The 23,269-nt window shown below is 42.7% G+C and overlaps 1 protein-coding gene across 2 annotated transcripts in view; it reads left to right on the top strand.

Annotated features, from left to right (window-relative positions):
- KLHL38 (kelch like family member 38) overlaps nucleotides 1–22,716 on the top strand; it is a 32,403-nt gene extending 9,687 nt beyond the window's left edge. For both annotated transcript variants that reach the window (XM_063451079.1, XM_063451078.1), the window contains exons 2-4: nucleotides 332–1,845; nucleotides 16,913–17,018; nucleotides 20,228–22,716. In XM_063451079.1, coding sequence (XP_063307149.1) covers nucleotides 496–1,845; nucleotides 16,913–17,018; nucleotides 20,228–20,511 — 1,740 coding nt within the window. In that variant the 5' untranslated portion in view covers nucleotides 332–495 and the 3' untranslated portion in view covers nucleotides 20,512–22,716. The remainder of the gene's footprint in view (nucleotides 1–331; nucleotides 1,846–16,912; nucleotides 17,019–20,227) is intronic.
- The last annotated feature ends 553 nt before the right edge of the window (nucleotides 22,717–23,269 follow it).

A 23,269-nucleotide genomic window follows, 5' to 3' on the forward strand; every position in this document is an offset into this window, starting at 1 on the left:
ACACACACTATGGCACAATCATGGTAGTTAAAAAGTCATGAATTTGATGTATGATATTTAGATAATGCTGGGCTCAGTGTAAGAGTCTGTTACATCTGTTGCCTGTATGCTGTAGTGACAGGTCAGATCATGTTTTAACTAAGAGGGTCAGCTTTTAAAAATTCAGCCTTACAGCAGGACACATTATTAGAGAGATGCGATTTGCGTTGCAGTTAATAAAAGAATTCTAAATGTACAGTAAAAGCTGTCTGTGTTTACCTCAATCCTTCAGAAGTCTAAATCATTGAAAAAAAATAAATGAACATTCATATTTTTCCCTGCCTCCTGTTAGGTTGCAAGAAGACACCAGGGCTCCTGACTGTTTAATGATTGTGACTCGAGTTATATACACAGTTATTTCACTACAAACATACGCAGGCTAAAGTCCTTAACAATGATGCAAAGGTAACATCTGGCAAATTCTTCCAACTGAAGCTATACACAAAGTGATCGAAAATGGATGAACATGTTGGTAAGAATTATCTTTTCCAGGATCCAGAAATCTCCTGTGATTTACTAAAACATCTTAACAACTTGAGGGAAGAAGGTTTGTTAACGGATGTCTTCATTTGTGCTGGGGGATGCACCTTTCCTTGTCACAGAAATGTACTAGCCTCAAGTAGCCCTTACTTTAAGGCAATGTTTTGTAACAATTTTAGAGAGTGTGGAGAAGAAAACGTAGTATTGAAGGGCATTGACTCAGATATTTTTAATCTCATCATCCTCTATGTCTACACCGGTGAGATCCTTATCACTCTGGAGAATGTGTATTGTCTCATCGAGGCTGCTTCTATGCTTCAGTATAATACATTACTACAAGCTTGTTCCAAGTACCTTCAGGACCAAATGAATCCCCAGAACTGCCTAAGCATGGTGCGTCTTGCTGACATTTTCAGCTGTAAAGACCTTAAAAAGAAGGCCAGAGACATGGCTTTACAATGTTTCCCAGAAGTTGGCATTTCTGAAGACCTCAAGGAACTGTGTGCCCAAGAATTGCTTGATTACCTTGGAGATGATGATCTGTGTGGAGAAGAAGAGCAAGTTTTTGAGACCCTGATGGCATGGATTCGACATGACATCCAAAGACGTAAGTGCTTTGTTCAGGATTTGTTTGAGAAGGTGCGTCTTCAATACGTACACCCAACTTTTTTCTTCCATTTTATTGCCAGTGATCCACTAATTCAGTCTTCGACAATTTGCAGAAGTTCTTTGGATGCAGCATCCAGAATGTTATTTTCTCAAAATACAGCGATTGTGCCAAATGTCAAGCCCATGCTGCATGTCCCTCGAAGATTTTCTCACCAGGAATTCCTGATTAATGTCGGAGGTAGAAAAGACAGTCAGCAGACAACAAAGGATGTTTTGCTGTACAATGTGATGACAAACCAGTGGCTCAGACTTGCTACGCTTCCATTGCGTCTTCATAAAGCTTCTGCTGTGGGCTTACACGGCAACGTTTATATCTTAGGGGGTTTGTCCATTTGCAGCAAGAAAAGCACGGTGACTTTGGCTGTTTACATTTTGTCTCTCAAATTAAACCAGTGGCGTAAAGGGGAACCAATGCTGTCTGCACGCTACTCTCATAGAAGCATTGCCTACAAAAACTATATATTTTCTATTGGAGGAATTGGTGAAAAGCAACAGATTCTGAGTTCCATGGAGAGATTTGACAGCATTTATAATACGTGGGAGGTCATGGCAAACATGCCCCTAGCTGTCCTTCATCCTGCAGTTGCTGCCAAAGACCAACGAATCTATCTTTTTGGTGGAGAGGATGTCATGCAGAACCCTGTCCGATTTATACAGGTAAGGCGTTAATGATGTGCAGTTAACTGACTTTTACCATCCATACATTATATCTTGGCTTTGCATGATTTATCACTGGTGTGTGCTGACCATAACTATTGTAAAATATGGTCTGATAACAGGTCATAGTCCCAGGGGAACTTGGTAGGCACAGTGGACCTTCTGGGGTTATTTAATCCCTGTTATGCTCTATAGCTTCAAGCAGTGTCCATCTCTAATGACTACTGTCTGGTCCCAGTGGTGATGGCGGGCTCTTGTCAATCGCCCTTGATAAAGGCAACCAGGAGGTGCCGAAACGTTGGGAGGTTATTTTTGATTCCTGTTTCTGCCCATAGACTTGTGAGAATTTTGGTATATGATTATTTTTTATTGCTTATGTTTTATGCCTATTTATGTATCACTTTATATATTGTTTAATTGGAAAAAAAATTGCCTTGTATTTCAACCTGATATTGGTTTTATTAAACCTGGTTGATTATTCATTGTGATTTCTGGTGTGCATTCTCTTTCTCTTTTTTGGGCTCTTGTCAATCACCACAACACTGTCCAATCACTGGTGAGTGGGAGGAGCATGCAACATTATTTCAGTTGCCGAATGAACACTGAAAAGATTAGTTTTATACTTTTTATAAAATACTTTTTAGTTTAAAAAAAAAAAAAAAAATATTATTCCATGAAAATAGTTTATCTAACAGAAAAAATGCACCACAGTTTTCCTTTCAAGCAGTCAGCATGATACAAGAGAAGAACCATATAACTTTTGGAAACAGATTTTTATTTTATTTTGCTATTATTTTGCTATTCATGTAGATATTTCTTATAGCAGGCTTTGAGGCACATCTTTTATGCAAATAAGCAATAATGCAGATATATGCTGTTTAGTATTCCTATCACAATATCACAATTATTCTGCGATTTTCAATATAAAATCACATATTTAGCCGACTTTCTTAAAATATAATATTCTGGTTTTCAGAAATTGTAGCAGTGGACATTTTCAGACAATTGAAAGCAAGTCATCTTTGTGATCTCTATAACTTTTTAAATTGTCTTCTTCAAGATTGGTTTAAAGTACACGTCCCGTGACTAACATGAGTGGGAGTAACTTTAAAGAAGATCACATTTTATCTGTGTATTGTCCTAACCAAATTTCTAGCAAATGTTCAGATGGAAATTAATTCAACTGTACGTCATGTCAGAGCTCTGCCCCCTCCTTATTCCCGTGACGAGCGGGATCTAATGCGCATGCGCGGCAAATGTCCACACGCTCATTAGACCTCCCCATAGGAAAGTATTGGATCCATGCTTTCCTATGGGTGAAAAATCTGACAACGGATGTCTTCATGCAGAGCGTGAGGGCGTCCAGTGTCAGATAATGCACCAAAAGTCGGTTTCGATTCAGGAAGCCCTCTAGTGGAGACAGCCAATGTGGGCAGACTTAGAGCTGCAATGTAAGCATTTCAGTTCTCTGCAACTGCAGTGTTTAACATTGCAGCACTAGGTGCAAAAGGGACACAGCACCCAGAACACTTTAATTAGCTGAAGTGGTCTGGGTGCCAAAAGTGTCCCTTTAAAGACTACATACGTGGAAGTCCTGTAGAAGTTTTTCGTAAGCCACTCTTCCTACAGTTGATGATGGCCTACACATTACAAATTGTGATATACTGGTCACATCAATTTGGAGGTGGGGTGGCTGTGTGTCCTGTCACTTCATCCATTCAACGAACTGTGAAGAACACAGTTTTCGGGCAATTATATATTTTAATGTATATATTTTCACTAGCACAATGTATATATTAAATCTATAAACACCTGAATAGGAATGCATCACCCACATTTGTGGACGGAAGGTTCACTTTAAATTTAGACAACTAAACGTTTGAATCAGTCCAAGAAGGTGCATTCCTTCTTCACAATTATTTTAATAAATTGTGCATATTCAACTTAGTAGGAGTATTGTCTGAAGCATTGTTTAATTATAATTTAATTAAAACAATATGTATGCTAAATGAATGTCACGTTAGGTTGAAAATAATAGTAAGCTTTGTTTTCCTATTCAAACACGAGGCGGATGTTTGCCAAAGACTCGATTTAGAACATTCATTTGCTCAATAAGATGAAACATTTGCACAGGAATACATTCTTACGTTTATTCGGTTTATACGGTTCTATTGGCTAATAGAAATGTCATTTTAACATGGCTGTGTTATCATGCATTTTATTTGCATTATCATATAGCACTTGAAAAAATCTATCCCTTTTTATTAATCAGTTGTGAATTTGTTTAATACATTTTTGGAAAAAAAATAATAGATTTCTGCAAAACAGACTTCTATTGTGCCCAAGGGTCACAATGAAATTGTGCAAGCTTAGTAGCTCTGCTGTAAAATATCACGTTATGATTGGCGGCTGCCTGTATTTGCTTTTTGTAGTATTTTGCTTTATTTTGTTAAGGGAGATGCCTCTAATGGTTTAAAATTCAATTAAAAAACAAGATGACTACACACGCAGTGGAAAATGGCATATCTTTGAGTGATAAACATTAAAAGACCACTACAGTGGGGGGGCGTGGCCGGACACCGTGCGGAATGGAGGCACACTGACGGAGCTCTGCTTCCACGGGCTTAACAACGCGGCTAATCACTGCTCTTACCGGCTTAATCTCCGACCCACACAAACGGAAAGATGTCCCAACACCGCGCAAAGAAAACTGCGGAGGCGAAAGAAAAATCTACCTTCTTTGCAGCCAGAACGCCGCAACACAAATCCGCCGACCTCCAGGCCCAAGATGGCGCCGAAACAGATTATGACACAGAGCACGGCTGCACAGTGAGTAGGCATGGCGATAACCCCTTAACACAAAGCCTCCTACAGGCCATGCTAGATACTGCAGTTATTAGAATGCAATCCACTGTCACAGAAGCCATTAAAGATTTGAGGAAAGACCTCACTGACATAGAGGCTAGAACCTCCCACCTTGAGTGCAGTATAGAAGGCCTTAAAGGGGCACAACAAGAGTCTGAAACACGCCTCAGCAAAATTGAAGAACAACTATACTCCCATGAGACTAAATTAGCTGACGCAGAAGACAGATCACAACGTAACAACATACGCCTAAGGGGAGTACCAGAGGAGGTGGGAGCACAAGACCTAACGGCCTACGCTATAGAGATGTTCAAAGCTTTACTACCAGATATCCCAGCAGACATGATCCTCCTGGACCGCATCCACAGGCTCCCCAAACCGCAACATCTACCACCCACCACACCGAGAGATATCCTCATGAGACTCCATTACTACCACATCAAAGACCAAATACTCAGAGCACACAGAACCAAAAAGGACTTACCTGTTCAGTTCAAGAACATTCTCATGTTCATGTGTCAGGGTACCTGCGGTCTCTACCTCCGAAAGAGGTAGAGACTTAGCTGTTCCTCCATCCAGACGGCCTGATGGCTCCCTTCCCCACGGTCTATCCGGTCATGCAAGGCCGGCCGCGAGGGAGTGACTGCCTTTTACAGCATCTAGGCAGGAAGTTGTCATCAGGACACTCCTCCGGAACGACCTGTCACTCAATTGCTGCAGGACCAATCAGGACGCCTCGGAGGCGTGGTTACTGCTCTGAACAGGGTATTTAACAAAGCTTCGTTCATTAGCTCATTGCCCTGTCGTGGTTCTAGCTTGTTCTAGTCACTCAGTGCTTGTGTATTCTATTATCCCTTTTGGTTTTGATCCGGCTTGTTTACCTTACTCTGCTTATCTCTGTTACCCTTGATTCGGCTTGTCTCTCGCTTACCTGTCTTCTGTTACCCTCGACCTCGGCTTGTCTTTGACCATTCTATACTGTACTACTTACGTTAGTCCGGCCATTCTAAGGTCCGGTATACGTATCTGGCTACTGTTTGTACTCTGCGTGTTGGATCCCTGTCCCGATCCTGACATTACGACAGGGCCATTGGATCCTGCAAGTACAAACAGTCAGCTTGCTTCTCCTGATCCTAGGTTTGAAGCCATGGATCACAGAATGGATCAGATGGCGCTTGCGCTACAGGCTCTATTATCTCGTGCCAATAACCCACCAGAGGAGATACGTAATACCCCTGTTTCTCCTGTCGGTTCAGGTCTAGAGGTAGCCACAGTGGGTGCTTCTTCTCGCATTACCCCCCCAGTACGCTATGGTGGGGCTCCTGAGAAGTGTCGTGGTTTCTTAAACCAAATTAGTATCCATTTTGAATTGCAACCTCGCTCTTATCCTACAGAAAGGGCAAAGGTAGGATTTATTATCACCCTACTTATTGAGAAAGCTCTGAGATGGGCCAACCCATTATGGGAGAACGATAACCGATTAGTTTATAACTATAACGCCTTTATAGCTGCTTTTAGAAGAACATTTGACCCTCCAGGTAGAAAGGTTAATGCAGCCAGATTACTGTTGCGTCTGAAACAGGAGAACCGAACACTGGTGGATTATGCACTAGAGTTCAGGTCTCTGGCGTCAGAGGTCAAGTGGAATGAGCAGGCGTATATGGATGTATTTTTGAATGGCTTATCTGAAGTAATCCTTGATGAGGTTGCTACCAGAGAACTCCCTGAGAATTTAGAGGATTTAATTTCGTTCATCTCTCGTATAGATGAACGTTTAAGAGAGAGACAGAACACTCGAGAGAGGAACCGGAGACCTTCTTTTAGGTTAGCCCCCGCTTTTCCAAGTCCTGACTCCACGGTATCTTTGCTTCCTGAACCTATGCAGATAGGGTATACCCGCCTCTCTGAGGAGGAAAGACAGTACAGGAGAAGAGAGGGTTTGTGTATGTATTGTGGAGCTAAGGGTCATTTACTCTCGAACTGTTCTAACCGCCCGGGAAACGCTCGCACCTAAGTCTCTCTAGAGGACAGGCCTTGGGTGTTTCTATTTTGTCCTCTACTCCTAATTATAAAGATCACAGGCTTCTGCTACCAGTTTCCTTAACTTGCGGGAGGGAAGTAGTAAGGGCTATGGCTTTGATAGATTCCGGTGCTGCTGAGAATTTTATCGACCAAGCCTTTGCTAGTAAAAACAATTTCCCATCCCAGCTAAGGGAGACACCCTTGGCCGTTGAGGCCATAGATGGTAGACCACTACTAGACCCTGTTATCTTTCGTGAGACCATACCCATTGAGTTAAATGTTGGTATCCTACACGTGGAGAATTTATCTCTTCTGCTCATTTCATCTCCTTCCGTTCCCATAGTTCTGGGGTACCCATGGTTGAAAGAACATAACCCTATTATTGATTGGGAGTTAGGGGAGATACTCTCGTGGGGCCAGGGCTGCCAGGATCGGTGTTTGTGCAAGGTTTCTCCATTAGCTAATATTAACATACAGGAGAGTCCTACTCAGTCCACAGAAAGACAAATACCAGACCTTTACCTAGACTTAAGGGCAGTGTTTGACAAGAAGAATGTAGATTCTTTGCCGCCACACAGGTTATTTGACTGTAAAATTAAGCTTCTACCCGGGACTATGCCTCCGAGGGGCCATGTATATCCTTTGTCTGTTCAGGAAAACTCGGTTCTAGAGGAGTATATTCAGGAGAATTTAGAAAAGGGATTCATCAGGAGGTCTTCTTCTCCGGCCGGGGCGGGGTTCTTTTTCATTAAGAAGAAGGATGGCACGCTGAGACCTTGTATCGATTACCGAGGCTTGAATAAAATAACTGTCAGAAATGCCTATCCTATCCCACTGATTACCGAGTTATTTGATCGTCTTAAGGGCTCCAAAATCTTCACCAAGTTAGATCTCAGAGGGGCTTACAATTTGGTGAGAATCCAGCAAGGTCACGAGTGGATGACGGCATTCAATACCCGGTATGGCCATTACGAATACACTGTTATGCCATTTGGACTATGCAATGCTCCTGCAGTATTTCAAGAGTTGATTAATGAGGTACTTAGGGAGTTTCAGCATGATTGTGTTATTGTTTACCTGGACGACATACTAATACACTCTAAGGAGATTGAGATTCACCATAGACAGGTCAGAAAGGTGTTACACAAACTTCTGCAACATGGTCTATACTGCAAATTGGAGAAGTGCAGTTTTGATCAGTCTCAGGTAGACTTTCTTGGGTACGTGATTTCTGGGGAAGGTTTTAAAATGGATCCTGGTAAACTCCAATCTATTTTAGACTGGCCTTTGCCCAAAGGACTCAAGGCTATCCAAAGGTTTATTGGTTTTTCCAACTACTATAGGCGCTTCATTAAGGGTTACTCCTCTATCATTGCGCCTATTACCAATATGACCAAACAAGGGGCTGATACTAAGTTCTGGTCTGAGGAAGCTCTTGGTGCTTTTAAGACTCTCAAGGAACTTTTTCCCTCAGCTCCCATTCTAGTTCATCCTGATACGACTCTGCCTTTCTTGCTCGAGGTCGATGCTTCTGAGACAGGAGTTGGGGCTGTTCTGTCTCAAAGGTTAGGGGTGGATAAACCGTTACACCCTTGTGGTTTCTTCTCTAAAAAATTTTCTGGGCCTGAGAGCAGATATGACATCGGGGAGAGGGAACTGTTAGCGGTCATTAAGGCTTTAAAGGAGTGGAGACATTTACTGGAAGGGACACTACACCCTGTTACTATCCTAACGGATCATAGGAACTTGTCTTATATTGGGGAGGCTAAGCGCTTGTCCCGGCTCGCCTAGCTTTGTTCCTCACTCACTTTAATTATGTACTTACGTATAGACCTGGTTCTAAGAACTCTAAAGCCGATGCTTTGTCTCGTCAATATGAACCATCCGCTATAACTGAACCACTTCTGTCCTCCATAGTTCCTAAGGGGAATATCATCGCGAACACGAATCTCAGGATTCACTCTCCATTGCTTTCTGAGATCATGAAGTTTCAGCATTTGGCACCCAAACAGACTCCTGGGGATCGACACTTCGTTCCTGCCGCTCTCCAACTGGAGGTGCTACGCTGTCTCCATAACAGCAAGGTGGCTGGGCATCCTGGCATCCGCAAGACTTATGCGCTGGTCTCTAAAGATTTTTGGTGGCCTGACTTACGCAAGGATATTAAAGAATTCATCGGGGCATGTGAAGTTTGTACCAAGACCAAGCTAACCCATTCGCTTCCATGCGGATTTCTGCACCCTTTAGAGGTTCCTGAAAAGCCTTGGTCCTGCCTGGCAATGGACTTCATTGTTGATTTGCCTATCTCTAAAAAGCAGACTGTCATCCTCACTGTGGTAGACAGATTTACTAAAATGGCTCACTTCATTCCCTTACCTAAACTCCCATCTTCGCCCGAATTAGCGGAGATATTCGCCAGGGAGATTTTCCGTTTGCATGGGATACCTTCCCAAATTGTCTCTGACAGAGGCTCCCAATTTGTTTACCGTTTTTGGAGATCATTCTGCTCCCAACTAGGCATCAAATTGAATTTCTCCTCTGCCTATCATCCTCAGTCCAATGGAGCTGCTGAACGCACTAACCAAAAAGTTGAACAATATTTACGTTGTTTCGTTTCAGAACACCAGGACGATTGGGTCGGTTTGATTCCTTGGGCGGAGTTTGCACATAACAATCTCATTTGTGATTCTACGCATTCTAGACCTTTTTTCTTGAATTATGGCTTTCATCCTTCCATCCTTCCTTCGGAGTCTTCTTCTCAAGGGATACCGTCGGTGGATGTTCATGTTGCCAATTTAAGAGAGTTGTGGGATCAAACTCGACAAATCCTTCTGCACAATTCTACGCTGGTTAAAAAACACGCTGACAAACGTAGAAGGGCAGCACCGGTGTTTGTTCCAGGCGATAGAGTATGGTTAAGTACTAGAAACATTCGGTTAAAAGTGCCGTCCATGAAGTTTGCTCCTCGATATATTGGACCTTACAGGGTACTGTCTCAAATTAACCCAGTTGCGTATCGTTTAGCGTTGCCTAATGCCTTACGCATTCCTAATTCATTTCATGTTTCCTTGCTAAAACCATTAATATGTAACAGGTTCTCCTCCACGATCGCCCCTCCCCGCTCAGTTCAGGTGGAGGGTCAGGAGGAGTATGAGGTCAATTCCATCGTTGATTCTCGAATCTCCCGGGGGAAACTGCAATATCTGGTCGATTGGAAGGGTTATGGTCCTGAGGAGAGAAGTTGGGTACCTCAGGAGGAGGTGCATGCTCCCCGTCTCCGCAGGGCGTTTCACTCTCGATTCCCTTCTCGCCCTGGTGTATTCCGCCCGATGGGCGTATCTGAGAGGGGGGGTACTGTCAGGGTACCTGCGGTCTCTACCTCCGAAAGAGGTAGAGACTTAGCTGTTCCTCCATCCAGACGGCCTGATGGCTCCCTTCCCCACGGTCTATCCGGTCATGCAAGGCCGGCCACGAGGGAGTGACTGCCTTTTACAGCATCTAGGCAGGAAGTTGTCATCAGGACACTCCTCCGGAACGACCTGTCACTCAATTGCTGCAGGACCAATCAGGACGCCTCGGAGGCGTGGTTACTGCTCTGAACAGGGTATTTAACAAAGCTTCGTTCATTAGCTCATTGCCCTGTCGTGGTTCTAGCTTGTTCTAGTCACTCAGTGCTTGTGTATTCTATTATCCCTTTTGGTTTTGATCCGGCTTGTTTACCTTACTCTGCTTATCTCTGTTACCCTTGATTCGGCTTGTCTCTCGCTTACCTGTCTTCTGTTACCCTCGACCTCGGCTTGTCTTTGACCATTCTATACTGTACTACTTACGTTAGTCCGGCCATTCTAAGGTCCGGTATACGTATCTGGCTACTGTTTGTACTCTGCGTGTTGGATCCCTGTCCCAATCCTGACATCATGGACTTATCCGCAGAAACACTACGCCGAAGAAGAACCTTCAAAGCCATAGCGGACGCGCTGAGACACCATAATGTCCCATACCGATGGGGCTACCCGGCCAAGCTCCTTATCTCAAAGGGAGGAAAACTCATCGCAGCAACCACACCAGCCGAGGGAATGGACCTCCTGCGACAATGGGGAATGACTCGAAACCTGCAGACATCTCTCCGAAACCCCGGAAACACCGAAGAGTGGCGCCCTCAAAAGACGAGACGCACATCCCCGAGAGAAGACTGATGTTACTCGGCGAAACTCAGCAAGTTTTCACATGTTAATTTTTCTCTCTTATTTGTTTACCATTAAGTTACAATGTGATGTTATTACATAGATAAAGCTTACACTACTCCATAAGTTTAAGCCCATGAGGCCCACCCCTTGAGACGGGCAGGGGCAATACGTGTAATACCCCACAAAAGCCCTTCCGAATTCCCTTCACTGCCTATACTGAGCAAAAGCTTCCAATCACCGACCACTAGGGTCGGGGCCTCTACTGCTATAACACAGGCACTTCTCTGCTCATAGAGGCAATGGTGGCTACAGTCACTAAATACCAAACAAGAACATAAGGGCGGAGGGAAACCGGTTAACGATAAGCCCGAAGCGACCCCCGCTCGACCCGACCACTTTACCCCCACCTAGGAAGTGCCATAGTGAAGGCACATACCTCTAAAAGTCACTTTTGTAAGATACTTTATTTGTTTACTGTTTATTTGCTTACCTGTATTAACCTGTTTTACTTTGTATTGATATCTATATAGTGCTACCTGGTTCCAATCCCTAAACACCCAGGCGCAGCTACCCCCTAACTGCTCCGCATAGACAATCAGACCGGACATACCGGCAGGCCCACCACTCCAACGGGACTGTACTCCACTCCTCCCCTCAAGTTAGCCAACACAACCTTGTCACGCAACTACCATATACCAAGACACATACCCCACATCCACCACCCACGAAATATAAAAATCATTACCCACAATATTCGAGGGCTGAACTCGCCCAATAAACGTCATACCCTCCTTAAAGAGCTCAAGAACACACAAATGGACATCGTCTGTTTACAAGAGACGCACTTCAAACATGGCTCTAACCCCACTCTGGGCCTCAATAATTTCCCACACCAATTCCACGCTACCTCCCCGAACAAAAGTAAAGGAGTATTGATCCTTTTGAGCCACACTCTAGCCTTTGACCTAATTTCAATCGTACCCGACCCACAAGGTAGATTTCTCATCCTCATATGCTCCTTGAACAACTCCACGTACACCATAGTGAACTCTTAATCGCCGAATGACAACCAAAAGTCCTATTTGGCCTCCCTACTAGACAAAATAGAGAAACTACAAACCGGCACCACAATCATCTGTGGTGACTTCAACCATATAAGTATTGCATCTCAATCAACAAGATACTGGCATCACACGGTCTCTACGATGTCTGGCGGACCCTACACCCTAACGATAGGGAATATACTCATTACTCCCAAGTTCACAATACGTACTCCCGCATAGACGGGTTCCTTATACGCAATGCTCACCTACAACAGGTTAGATCATGCACTATAGAAACGTCCACAATATCAGACCATAACCCAGTGTCGTTAGTCCTCACAGACTCATACCAATTCAAAAACCGCAGCCCCTGGAGACTAAACGAACACCTTCTCAACGACCCCTCATTCATGGAAAAGACAAGAAACGAAATGCACCAATACTTCGAATCCAACGCCCCTAACGGCACATCTCCCGCTACTTTGTGGCTAGCGCACAAAGCAGTTATACGGGGAATCCTAATAGGCAGAGCGACATATCTTAAAAAGTGCACCCACGACACTTTGCTCTCACTCCTCAAAAAACTTCAAGACCTCCACAGATCAAACCAGGCGAATCCCGTGAAAGCTCTCCAACAACAAATACAACACGCACAAAATGAAATTAACGTAATCCACCTACGCAAGGCACACACAGCACTAAAGAAACTAAAGGCCACTTCCTACTCAATAGGTAACAAAGCTTCGAAACTGCTAGCAGCAAGACTACGGGACAAACAAGCACAAACCAGAATACATTATCTAAACACACAACACGGGCACAAGGTAATGCAACCCACGCAAATATGTAATGAATTCGCTCGCTACTACAGCACCTTATACAATTTAAAAAACGATCCTAACTCACCCGGTCCCACCCCACAATCAATAAGAACATACCTCGGTAAACTCGACCTCCTCCCACTATACACCCACAACAGGCAGCACAACTCATTGCCCCCATCACCACAGAGGAGGTACAATGCCATATAGATGCCATGCCCAGAGGGAAAGCACCAGGCCCCGATGGGTACACCAACACATATTACAAAACATTCAAACGTGAACTGATCGAGCCTCTTACCCATTTCTACAACGAAGCAACTAAACTAGGCTCATTCCCCAATGAGTTCCTGTCAGCTCACGTCATCACCATCCCTAAACCAGGGAAACCCCCAACTTCATGCCAAAATTTTAGACCAATATCATTGCTCAATGCAGACGCCAAACTATATGCAAAAATCCATGCTGACCGCCTCAAGACAATACTACCTTCCCTAATACACACAGATCAAGTAGGATTCGTAGCAGGCAGACAGGGGCCGGAAAACACCAGGAAGGTCCTTAACATATACCACCTTCTAAAACGAACCAAACAAGAGAGCATTATGCTCTCTTTAGACGCCGAAAAGGCATGCGATCGCCTAAACTGGCACTTCCTACACGAAGTCCTGTCACTTAACGGCTTTCCACTGCCCTTCCTGTCTGTGATACACACCCTATACAGCAACCCCACGGCAACAGTGCTGACCTCAGGATTCTGCTCACAGCCCTTTCAGATTACTAATGGCACCCGTCAGGGATGCCCTCTATCTCCCCTTCTATACGTCCTCGCCTTGGAGCCCCTGGCAATAGCCATTCGCAAAAACGCCAACATACATGGAGTCCCGGTCGGCCCACTGGAGTACAAACTAAACCTCTTTGCGGACGACATACTGCTCACGCTCACCCAACCACTCATATCCCTCCCATCATTACACAAAGAATTACACACATACAGTCAGCAATCCTACTACAAACTCAATATTACTAAAACGCAAGCAATGTGTCTCAACGTACCTAGATCCACAGAAGATATACTAAAATCGGCCCATGAATATGACTGGAGAATAGACCACCTAACATTCCTGGGCATTAGAATAACCAACAAAATCGCCGATCTATTCACAGCAAACTACATAAAGCTCCTCCGAGAAACTGAAAAACAACTCGCTGGCTGGAAACATCTATTCCTATCATGGGTAGGGAAAATAGCTGCGATCAAGATGACAATACTCCCCAAAATCCTATATCTTTTCCAGTCCCTACAAATCAAGATCCCACAAAGCTATTTAACAAGCCTCCAAGCAATACTACTACGTTTCAGCTGGAGTGGGAAACATCCCAGAGTCCCTAAAGCCCTGCTTTTCAGACACGTAAAGAATGGAGGAATGGGGTTCCCAAACCTAAAATTGTACTTTCACTCAGCCCTCCTCACGAATATCATCGACGCCCACTCCACCGACAACCCCCCACAATGGGTAGCTATAGAAAGCCAGTTCTGTACCAACAAAGACCTATCTTCCACACTGTGGACTCCCCAACACACTAGACCACGAACCACAGACATGTTACCCACTACCAAACTCTTAATATCAACATGGGACAGCTGCAGAGACAAATTATGCTCAGCTCATCCATGGGCACTGGCTGCCCCAATCAAGACCCTACACCACTGCAATGGCACATTCCCGCATCAAAAATGGAGCGAAAGAGGTATCACGCACATGTATCACCTATATCAGCCTGGGGGCCTGAAACCCTTCCCAGAATTACAAACCGAGTTTACACTCCCTTCGAACTTCACGTTTGCATACCTCCAACTGAAAGCGCTACTGACAGACAACTCGATTCACACTAGGAACCAGACGCTACGTACCACAGCTACGAAGTTCGAATTACAATGCATGACAGCACTATCCCCGACAAAAGCGCTTTCCAATTGCTACTACAATCTCGCAAATCCCAAGACAGATGACACCTGGAAATTCATGAGGGATTGGCAAGAAGACCTCCAAGAACAAATCACACCACAAGAATGGAAGAAAATCTACACAGCTCATGAAGGTCTGACCACCTGCGCAGCACATTTTGAGACGTCGCGTAAAATACTATACAGGTGGTACATGGTGCCCTCTCGATTGCATTCCATGTACCCAGCAACGACTGACATATGCTGGTGCTGTAACTCACATAGAGGCACAATGATGCATATTTGGTGGTCCTGCAACCCAGTTAACGAACTTTGGAAATTAGCAGAACGCTTGATTCATGAAATTACAGACTGCTCTTTACCGCACGAACCAAAAATAATACTTTTACGGTCAATACCAAATAACATCCCCAAACCAGAAAAAAAAATGATATACATCATTCTGAGCACAGTGTCCACCTTAATAGCGAGAAACTGGAAGACCCCTGCTCTCCCCTCAACCCAAGAAATTACTACCCTGATTTCGACAACTGTCGACTACGAACTCCTAATGTGGAACCAAATGAGGATAGGGAAACTGAGCCCGTCCATAGACGAGATGTGGCGTACCTACCTACTAAAACAGCCTACACAAATTCTCAAAGCCTTACGCGAAGAAAGGCTAACATAAGTCAAACTCCAGAGTTCACAGCCACGAGGATCCTATCCATCCTAGACACAACATACCTACACATCACGAGACTATACGAGACCCCTGTCAAGCTGCCAGCCCCCCAGATGACCCCTGCCCGGTCGGACTGTACCAGGAGCCACTTCAGCTGCCCCCCCCCCTTCCTTATTCTTTATCAACCTATCTTCCCACCCTCTCCTCTGCCCCTCCCCCTATCCATTAAGCCTTAGCGACAAAACCTGAAGAGTACCATGACAACACGCTCTAAACATCTGCACAATCTCATAAACCAGAACGTTACAACGGAACTACCTTACGCAGGCACCTACGATTGCTCAGACCACATAAGCAGAGGAAATCCACAAACCCCATTGGGCATGGGGCGGTAGACCAAACTAAAACCCTAATCTGACAGACCCTTTAGACAGCACCAAAGACAGAAGGTCAAGAGCAAATTAACACTTCACAGGGGCAACTGGCGGACACTTGATCACCAACCTCCCACAGTTCCTATACCACACATCAATGGTTAACCTGACGTACGAGCCTACCACACACGACCCGAGCTGTCTATACTAATAACAAGTTCTGACAAGTGATGTAATAATATTCCCATAGTACGAAATGTATACTATGTAATTTGGAAAGTGTGTCATACTGTATAAGATCGTTTTGACTCCCCACCCCTCTTCTCTTCTGTATCCCTATATTTTCAGAAAATAATAAAAACTAAGTTATAAAAAAAAAAGACCACTACAGTGCTAGGAAAACAAACATGTTTTCCTGGCACTATAGGGTCATTAGGTCCCCCCCACCCACAGGGCCCCCCTCGCTCTGGGCTGAAGGGGTTAAAACCTTTCTCGAGCGCCGGGCTCCCTTTGTGCTGGGGAACTCTCCACCCCCTGCCGACATCAGATCCAATGCACATGCGCGGCAAGAGGCTGGATTAACCCTCAGTGAAATATAGCAGTTTAAAACAAGAGGGATGTGGCACCCAGACCACTTCATTGAGCTGAAGTGGTCTGTGTGCCTTTAGTGGTCCTTTAATACATTTATTTTAGATTGGGTAGCTTAAAACAACACATATACATATGTAAATATGTGATAGATAAACAGATAGATAGATAGACAGATGGATAAAAAAAATGTTTATTTTTTGAGAATATTGTTTGAAACGCATTTGTCTACAGTCTACAAAACATTTTTTAAAAGGCTGCTTTATGATCAAGGATGTGCATTAAATATACCAAGAAAATAACAAATTATAATATATTTTTTTAATACAATATATGCTTTCATTGATTGATTTGTTTATTTAAATACCATAAAGCTGGGTAGACAAATTGAGAAACGTCATTCTTTCATTTCAAAAGATATCATATTTTTATAATTACACACCAGAAGTCAAATATTAAACTAATTTGAGAGCTTTTTAAATTGATGAATATTGTTTTTTTTAATTACTCTTTTATTAACATTCTATTTCCCAGGTTTATAATATCGCTAGAAACATGTGGTTCCGAATGGAAACAAGAATGGTCAAAAATGTTTGTGCCCCAGCAGTTGTGATTGGAGAGAAGATTCTAATAATAGGAGGTAAGAGTTCAATGTTTAGCCGCTACTATATCTACATTGTTGGTCAAACACACCAACGATATGGAGATCCGTAAAAAGACGGTCATTATATTATAAAATAGGGACAGAGGGATTTGGCAATATCGCTCCTTAATAGGGACCCTTGGGAGGTATTATATAATTTCCAAACTTTTTAACAGCCATGGCCACACGCTCGAAAATTTCAGCCAAGGACAAATAAATCATTAAAATAAATTAAATCAATTAATTTACTATTTCTAGGTATCCCTGAAAAGCAATCTACAATCTGAATTGCTGTTCTGTTCTATATATGCATACCGTATGTAACAAAATAAAAATGCTGATCTAAACAATAAATAAATAAATCTCACTAGTGAAAGGGTTAAAAAAAATCATACAAAAGTTTTGCAATGTAGAGAATAGGGCATGTGACACTAATCTATATAAAGATGCAACAGCAACACTTCATAATATGATGCAATAGTTTTTGGAGGTTAGCTAGAAAGAACCAGTGATTGACAGCTCTATTTCTGGCTTATATTTATGTTCTGAAGCAGATGACAATAACCTTTCACCGCTTTCACTCTGAACGGAGCTAGAAAGCAGGATACACTTTTCTAACGCTTGTTATAAACATTTCTGTGCATCTATTGTATGTAGATGTATGTGTGTGTATTTTTGTACGAGTATGCGCTGTAATATTAAATTTAAATTTTTTAATTTTTGTTTAATTCTTTACTTTTGTCGTGCATAAAATTACGATCCAGCCTGTACGGCCACAACAGCAGTAACAAGCATTATAATTTCAGACTTTGTCATGACATTTGAGAGAACTGCACATTTTATAAATAAGAATAAACAGAAATGAATAAACAACAGGTTATTGTAGAATTGGCTCTTGGGAACGATCTATGAGACCTCAGAGTATGCATGACAGAGGCGCAGAAATAGGTTGGTCGGTTGACCCTGTGGTGATGGAACAGAGCCAAGACTAATATTATGTTAACATTAGTAGATTTAATCATGTACCTCTGCATATATTAAAGTTGAGGAGTATAAGCCATGTTAGAAACTCCTGTAGTTCACTTTTAGGAGAGGGTTAATACATAGCAACTGCTACGGTGAGCATTACAATTGGGCAGAGTGATCTGATGCGCATCCTAATGAAGAAATGAAACCACTCCAAGATGATATGCATAGTATGGATTTACATGATGGGAGCTGGGGGGGTTAGTTGTTAAGTATGGAGTCAGCGTATGCGGGATATTCACGGTCTCGGCCTCGTTTGGCATTAGGTTTAGTAGTCATTGCCCTAGTATGAGGGGCATCTAAAACGGGTTGTTGTCATACATTTCACTTTTAACTGAGGGCTAAACCCAACACAGAGAAAAATAAAATTAAAATAACGTATAGGCAGGTGTGTCAGGTGGTCTCCATCCCAGGTACTCCCCGGTAAGCGGGGGTGAATGGCACTATTTTAGCTGGGTCCCAAGTTGTAGAGGAAGGTGGGGCTTTGAGGCCCAGGGCAGCAAGGACAGTGTCCATCTCAGCGATGTCTGCCACTTTATGTTTGGTGTCTTGGTGCTGAATGTGTAGTACGTGCATTAGTCCCCAGCTGCTTTATCCTGACCGTTCTGGTACTTAACCAGGAGATCACTGGTAGCTGCACCTGAGGGCATTGATGGCTTGGGCAGGCAGAACTTTCCGTCAAGTTGTATTCCCTTAGCTTGCTTGGGGGTAGGAGGGCTGCAAATAGCCTGCAAATAAAGTGAGGCAGTTCAGCTGGGGCTACTCCTTCAGAGAGTCCCCTGATTTTCACATGCTTCCATCGCCGCTTGTCTTCCACAGCTGCTAGTTGGTGGGTGAGAGTAGTGTGAGCAGCGTTCAGGTCGTTGACCTGCTTCTGGAGTTCTAGGACCTGTGTTTGTTTGGGCGGTCTGCTCCACTGCTGTGAGGTGAGCGGTGAACCCCCTAACGTCTTCCCTCACCTGAGATATCTCAGCGGAGAGTGTTTGGTGGAGATCTGTGATGAGATTAGTGAGTATCTCCGTGGTGACCGTGTGAGAGGAGCCAGCGGTTGGCTGTGGGAGCTTGGGAGTCCCTTTATACCCTAGACACTGCCCCACAAAAAACAGTAATAATTGAATGCAGTGACAATAATTTAAGATAATAAAGAGTGGACACATAGTCCTACAGATACAATCGGCCCTTTGAGGGTGACCAAACTGCTGATGCGGCCCCCGATGAATTTGATTTTGACACCCCTGCCCTAGAGTTTCAGGGCTGTGTAGTGGGACATCCTCCAAGCTATCTGTGAAGTGGTCAAAGTCGGCCACCATACTAGGTCCGGCCGTGCCATGCGGTCTCCTCAGTAAGTAACCTATGTCTGCAGTGAACCGCGGCCGGTCTGGTCGTGGCTTCTTAGTTTTTCTCCCCATTGGTGTGGATGCTGTTACCGACAGTCTGTCGGGTCGTGAGTGGTTTTGTGGAGTTGTTTTTCGTGCCATTTAGTGCTTCAAACCTGAGAGAGCAGCAACGATGCGATCAATCCTGCTGGATTCGTTCATTAAGGCAAAAGCATTTCTTAAAATAACACAAGCAATTTGATAAAGGTATCAAAACATCTACAGAACAGTAAGCACAAAGGTTTAATTAAAGTAGGTAAAATGTAGAAAAAAATTTAAAAATATACAGGTTGTAATTATTCTGTTCAAGGGTGGGAGACTAAACATTCTATTCTCTCAAAAAGCAAACGCTTTTATGTTTTATGTTTTAAATGCAAAATCAAAGAAAAAAGCTAAGGTCAAAATAAGTGATTTATAAAAAATCTCCAGTTTAGGTAATAGCTATCTCAACTTTTTTTTTCTAGTAATTTGTGTTTTAATAATTTACTGTCTAGTAAATAAACCTTTGTATGAACTTTTGTGTTTCATTCTTACTGTATTATACAGTACTTTAGATCTCCCATTAGTTCCAGCATTTACCTATGTAGTTAAATTAAAGGGACACTATAGTCACCAAAATAACTTGGCTAAATGAAGCATTTTTGGTGTATAGATCATGCCCCTGCAGTGTCACTGCTCAATTCTCTGGCATTGAGCAGATCAAATAGGACTTTTTATACTTTTAAAGGTGCTCAAACCACTCAGAAGGCCAAATGTTAAATTATTTGCCATGTATAATGCTTACCAGTTTGTGTTTGGTTGCAGGTTTCACCAGGAGGATAATTGCTTATGATGTGAAGCAAAACAAATTCATCAAATGTGCTGATATGAAGGATAGACGAATGCATCACGGCGCCACTGTGCTCCAAAATAAACTCTATGTGACGGGTGGCCGGTGTCTTACTGCTGACAATACCATAGAAGACTCGGATTCTTTTGACTGTTATGATCCCGAGACAGACACATGGACATCTAAAGGGAAATTGCCCAGCAAACTGTTTGACCACGGCTGTTTAACACTCCAGTGTAGCCCCTCACATTTGCATTGAATTATTGATGAAACCAAAGTTGATTTAAGAACTATATAAAGTTTACTGTGAAGTGTAAGTTTGGCACTTCCTGTCACAAGAGAGTTATAATACGATATCAGACAGGAGGCTGTTTACATTGTGGTAACAAACTAGGGCGATGGTACCATTATTTGGTATATTGTGCATTGCTGTTTGACTTCAGACACAGGTTCCATGGACCTTAAATAATAATGGGGTTCACCGTGATCACAGAAAATCAGGTATGGGATATACACCCTGTTTTCACTGCTCCACATTCTAGTAAGTAGCCATTGTAACTAACCAACTCATTCCATTCAGTGCTAACGAGGCTCACCTCTATACATTTGGGATTTCTATGGGTACGTATAACTCTATAATACTATCGATAATAGCAGGGCATGAGGTATGGCAACAGGTCATTTAACCAAACATATCTCATAGTCTTCTTACTCATGCCTGCCATTAAAACCAAACAGAACTGGCATCCCTAGATTCTCCAGATGTTATGGAATTTCAGCTGCCATCAGACCTGGAGATTCGTTCGTGGGCCAAACTGCAATTTTAACGCATTTGGGCTGATTGGGTGATCGGCCTAATTCTCGAACTTAATTCTCGAGTCGTAATTTTACCTCAATAATGGACCACCCGAAACCCACAATACCAGACAATATATTTACAATTATGTATATAGGGCCAACATATTTTGCAGTGCTGTATTTTTTTTTTCTTGATTGCTCCTCATGTTTTTCCCTCTTTTTGGTTACTTCTTCTCACTTGGTCTGTGAACAAAATGGAGGAAAATTGCTCCTATCACTGTTCTCCTAAATATATGCATAATATTATGTATATATTTTACAGCATACTGATTGGGCCATTCTTTTTGTTCTTCTGATTTATTTTACGAATTGGAATCTCAGTAATGAAATTCTGCCAAGCCAACTCAACATGAAAATTTTTCAATATTTTGAAATAAATTGTTTGTCCGAGCCCCATTTTCTTGTTGAGCACATGTCTGACTGCCATCGGGCTAAACCAGGGAAAAGCAAAATCTCTAGTGGCTGTCTTCCTGACAGCCATAAGAGGCACTTTCACTTCCAGAACCAAGTCAAACTCATAGAAAGCATTTGATGGGAGGTGCACGACATTTTACCATGCAGGCCTATCTCGCCCCCTTTACTTCTTTAGACGAGAACACGGAATACGTCAGCAGGCGTGCTGGCAAAGATGGAGGCAGAGCAGGCGGTTGCTGTGGAGGTGTTTAGTCGCTGGATATGAAGTAAATAAAACAGATTAAACTTTAATTTTACATAGCAAAAAGGGATGGAGATAGGTCAGAACAGAAGGGACTTACAGACACTAAAAAAATGATTGTTATTTTTAGATACATAGTTTCCCTTTAATACATTAATAACAAGCTTAAATTGCCAAATGTATTGGTGAATTAAATGGTGTGTGTTGTATGGTGCTCTTTCTTCTACAGTCCAAAACATAGGAGAACATACTTGACTAAACTGTATTGAAATGTATCAGTTTGTGCAGCAGAACCATGTCATAGACAAAACATGATGCATTATTTTATTAATGTGTCTCTTTCGGTCAGGTTTTGGAAAGACATGATGTAAGGCTAGTTTTACTGCTTGCGTTTTGTAATTTTCTTTATATGTAAATAAGCTTGATTAATATTAAAAATGTATACTCATTTTGGCAATATGAAACTTACACATAAGGCAATCTGAGTTATGTGATCAATTGCTATTTCATGTTTACACATTCAAATCATGTGCTTAAACCTGTAACTAAAGTTAGGATTGATTAATACCTGGTTTATTCATTAAATTGAATATTTAACTTTAAAAAACAAACAAAAAAATAAAACATAAATTTGTAAAAAATGTAATATGCTGTTGTGTCAGGATTTAAAGCAAGTGGTAAATTTCTTTTCTGGTTTATGTTAATGGGATGGTATTTCACGCAGCTAGGGTTAAGTTTGTCTGCAGCTCATCGGACTCCAGAGTGAGTAGTAAGCTACAAGTATGGGCCCGAATGAACTGAAAAGGACAATGCTCTGTGCAGGGATGTGAATTACTTTATATTCCAAATACAATATGTGGTAACATTGTGTCTTGGTAAAAGCTTAATGGTACTGTAATGCTGCTAGTCTTTCAACCAGGAATAAACTATTTAAAAAACATTCTTCACATGCCCACGTAATCCCTGGATTTTAAAAAATTATTTCTCAATCACCTTTTTTTAAAGGTAGAATCTATCGTCTCTTGATAACTGTGGAGCACAAATTCATTGGTGAATGCTGTTTTGTGGTACGGTTCCAGACTTCAATCATCTCTGTAGATATTAAGCTCATATGTTGCAGAGAAGAAGCAGTCAGAACGATGAGTAAGGTATTTGAGATTAGCACGGCACAGGAGCTTTGACTAGAGTACCCATTATTATGAGCATGGTCTAACACATCTCCAAGACTTGATCACCACTACTATATAGTCACCTTCAGGATATCACAGATACCCATTGTAATGTGACAGTCCAACCGGAAATATCCCAGGGAGCCACTTTAGCCTTGTTTAGCACTAGGGTGCACAAGCAAGGGGTTGTATCAGTTCTAATAGACAGGTAGGTAAATAGGTAAACACAAGATGGAGGAAAAACACAAGAAATGCTTAAAGGACCACTATAGGCACCCAGACCACTTCAGCTTAATGAAGTGGTCTGGGTGCCAGGTCCAGCTAGGACTAACCCT

Source organism: Pelobates fuscus, chromosome 4, assembly GCF_036172605.1.
Source record: "Pelobates fuscus isolate aPelFus1 chromosome 4, aPelFus1.pri, whole genome shotgun sequence".
In the NCBI taxonomy this organism is placed as follows: Eukaryota; Metazoa; Chordata; class Amphibia; order Anura; family Pelobatidae; genus Pelobates; species Pelobates fuscus.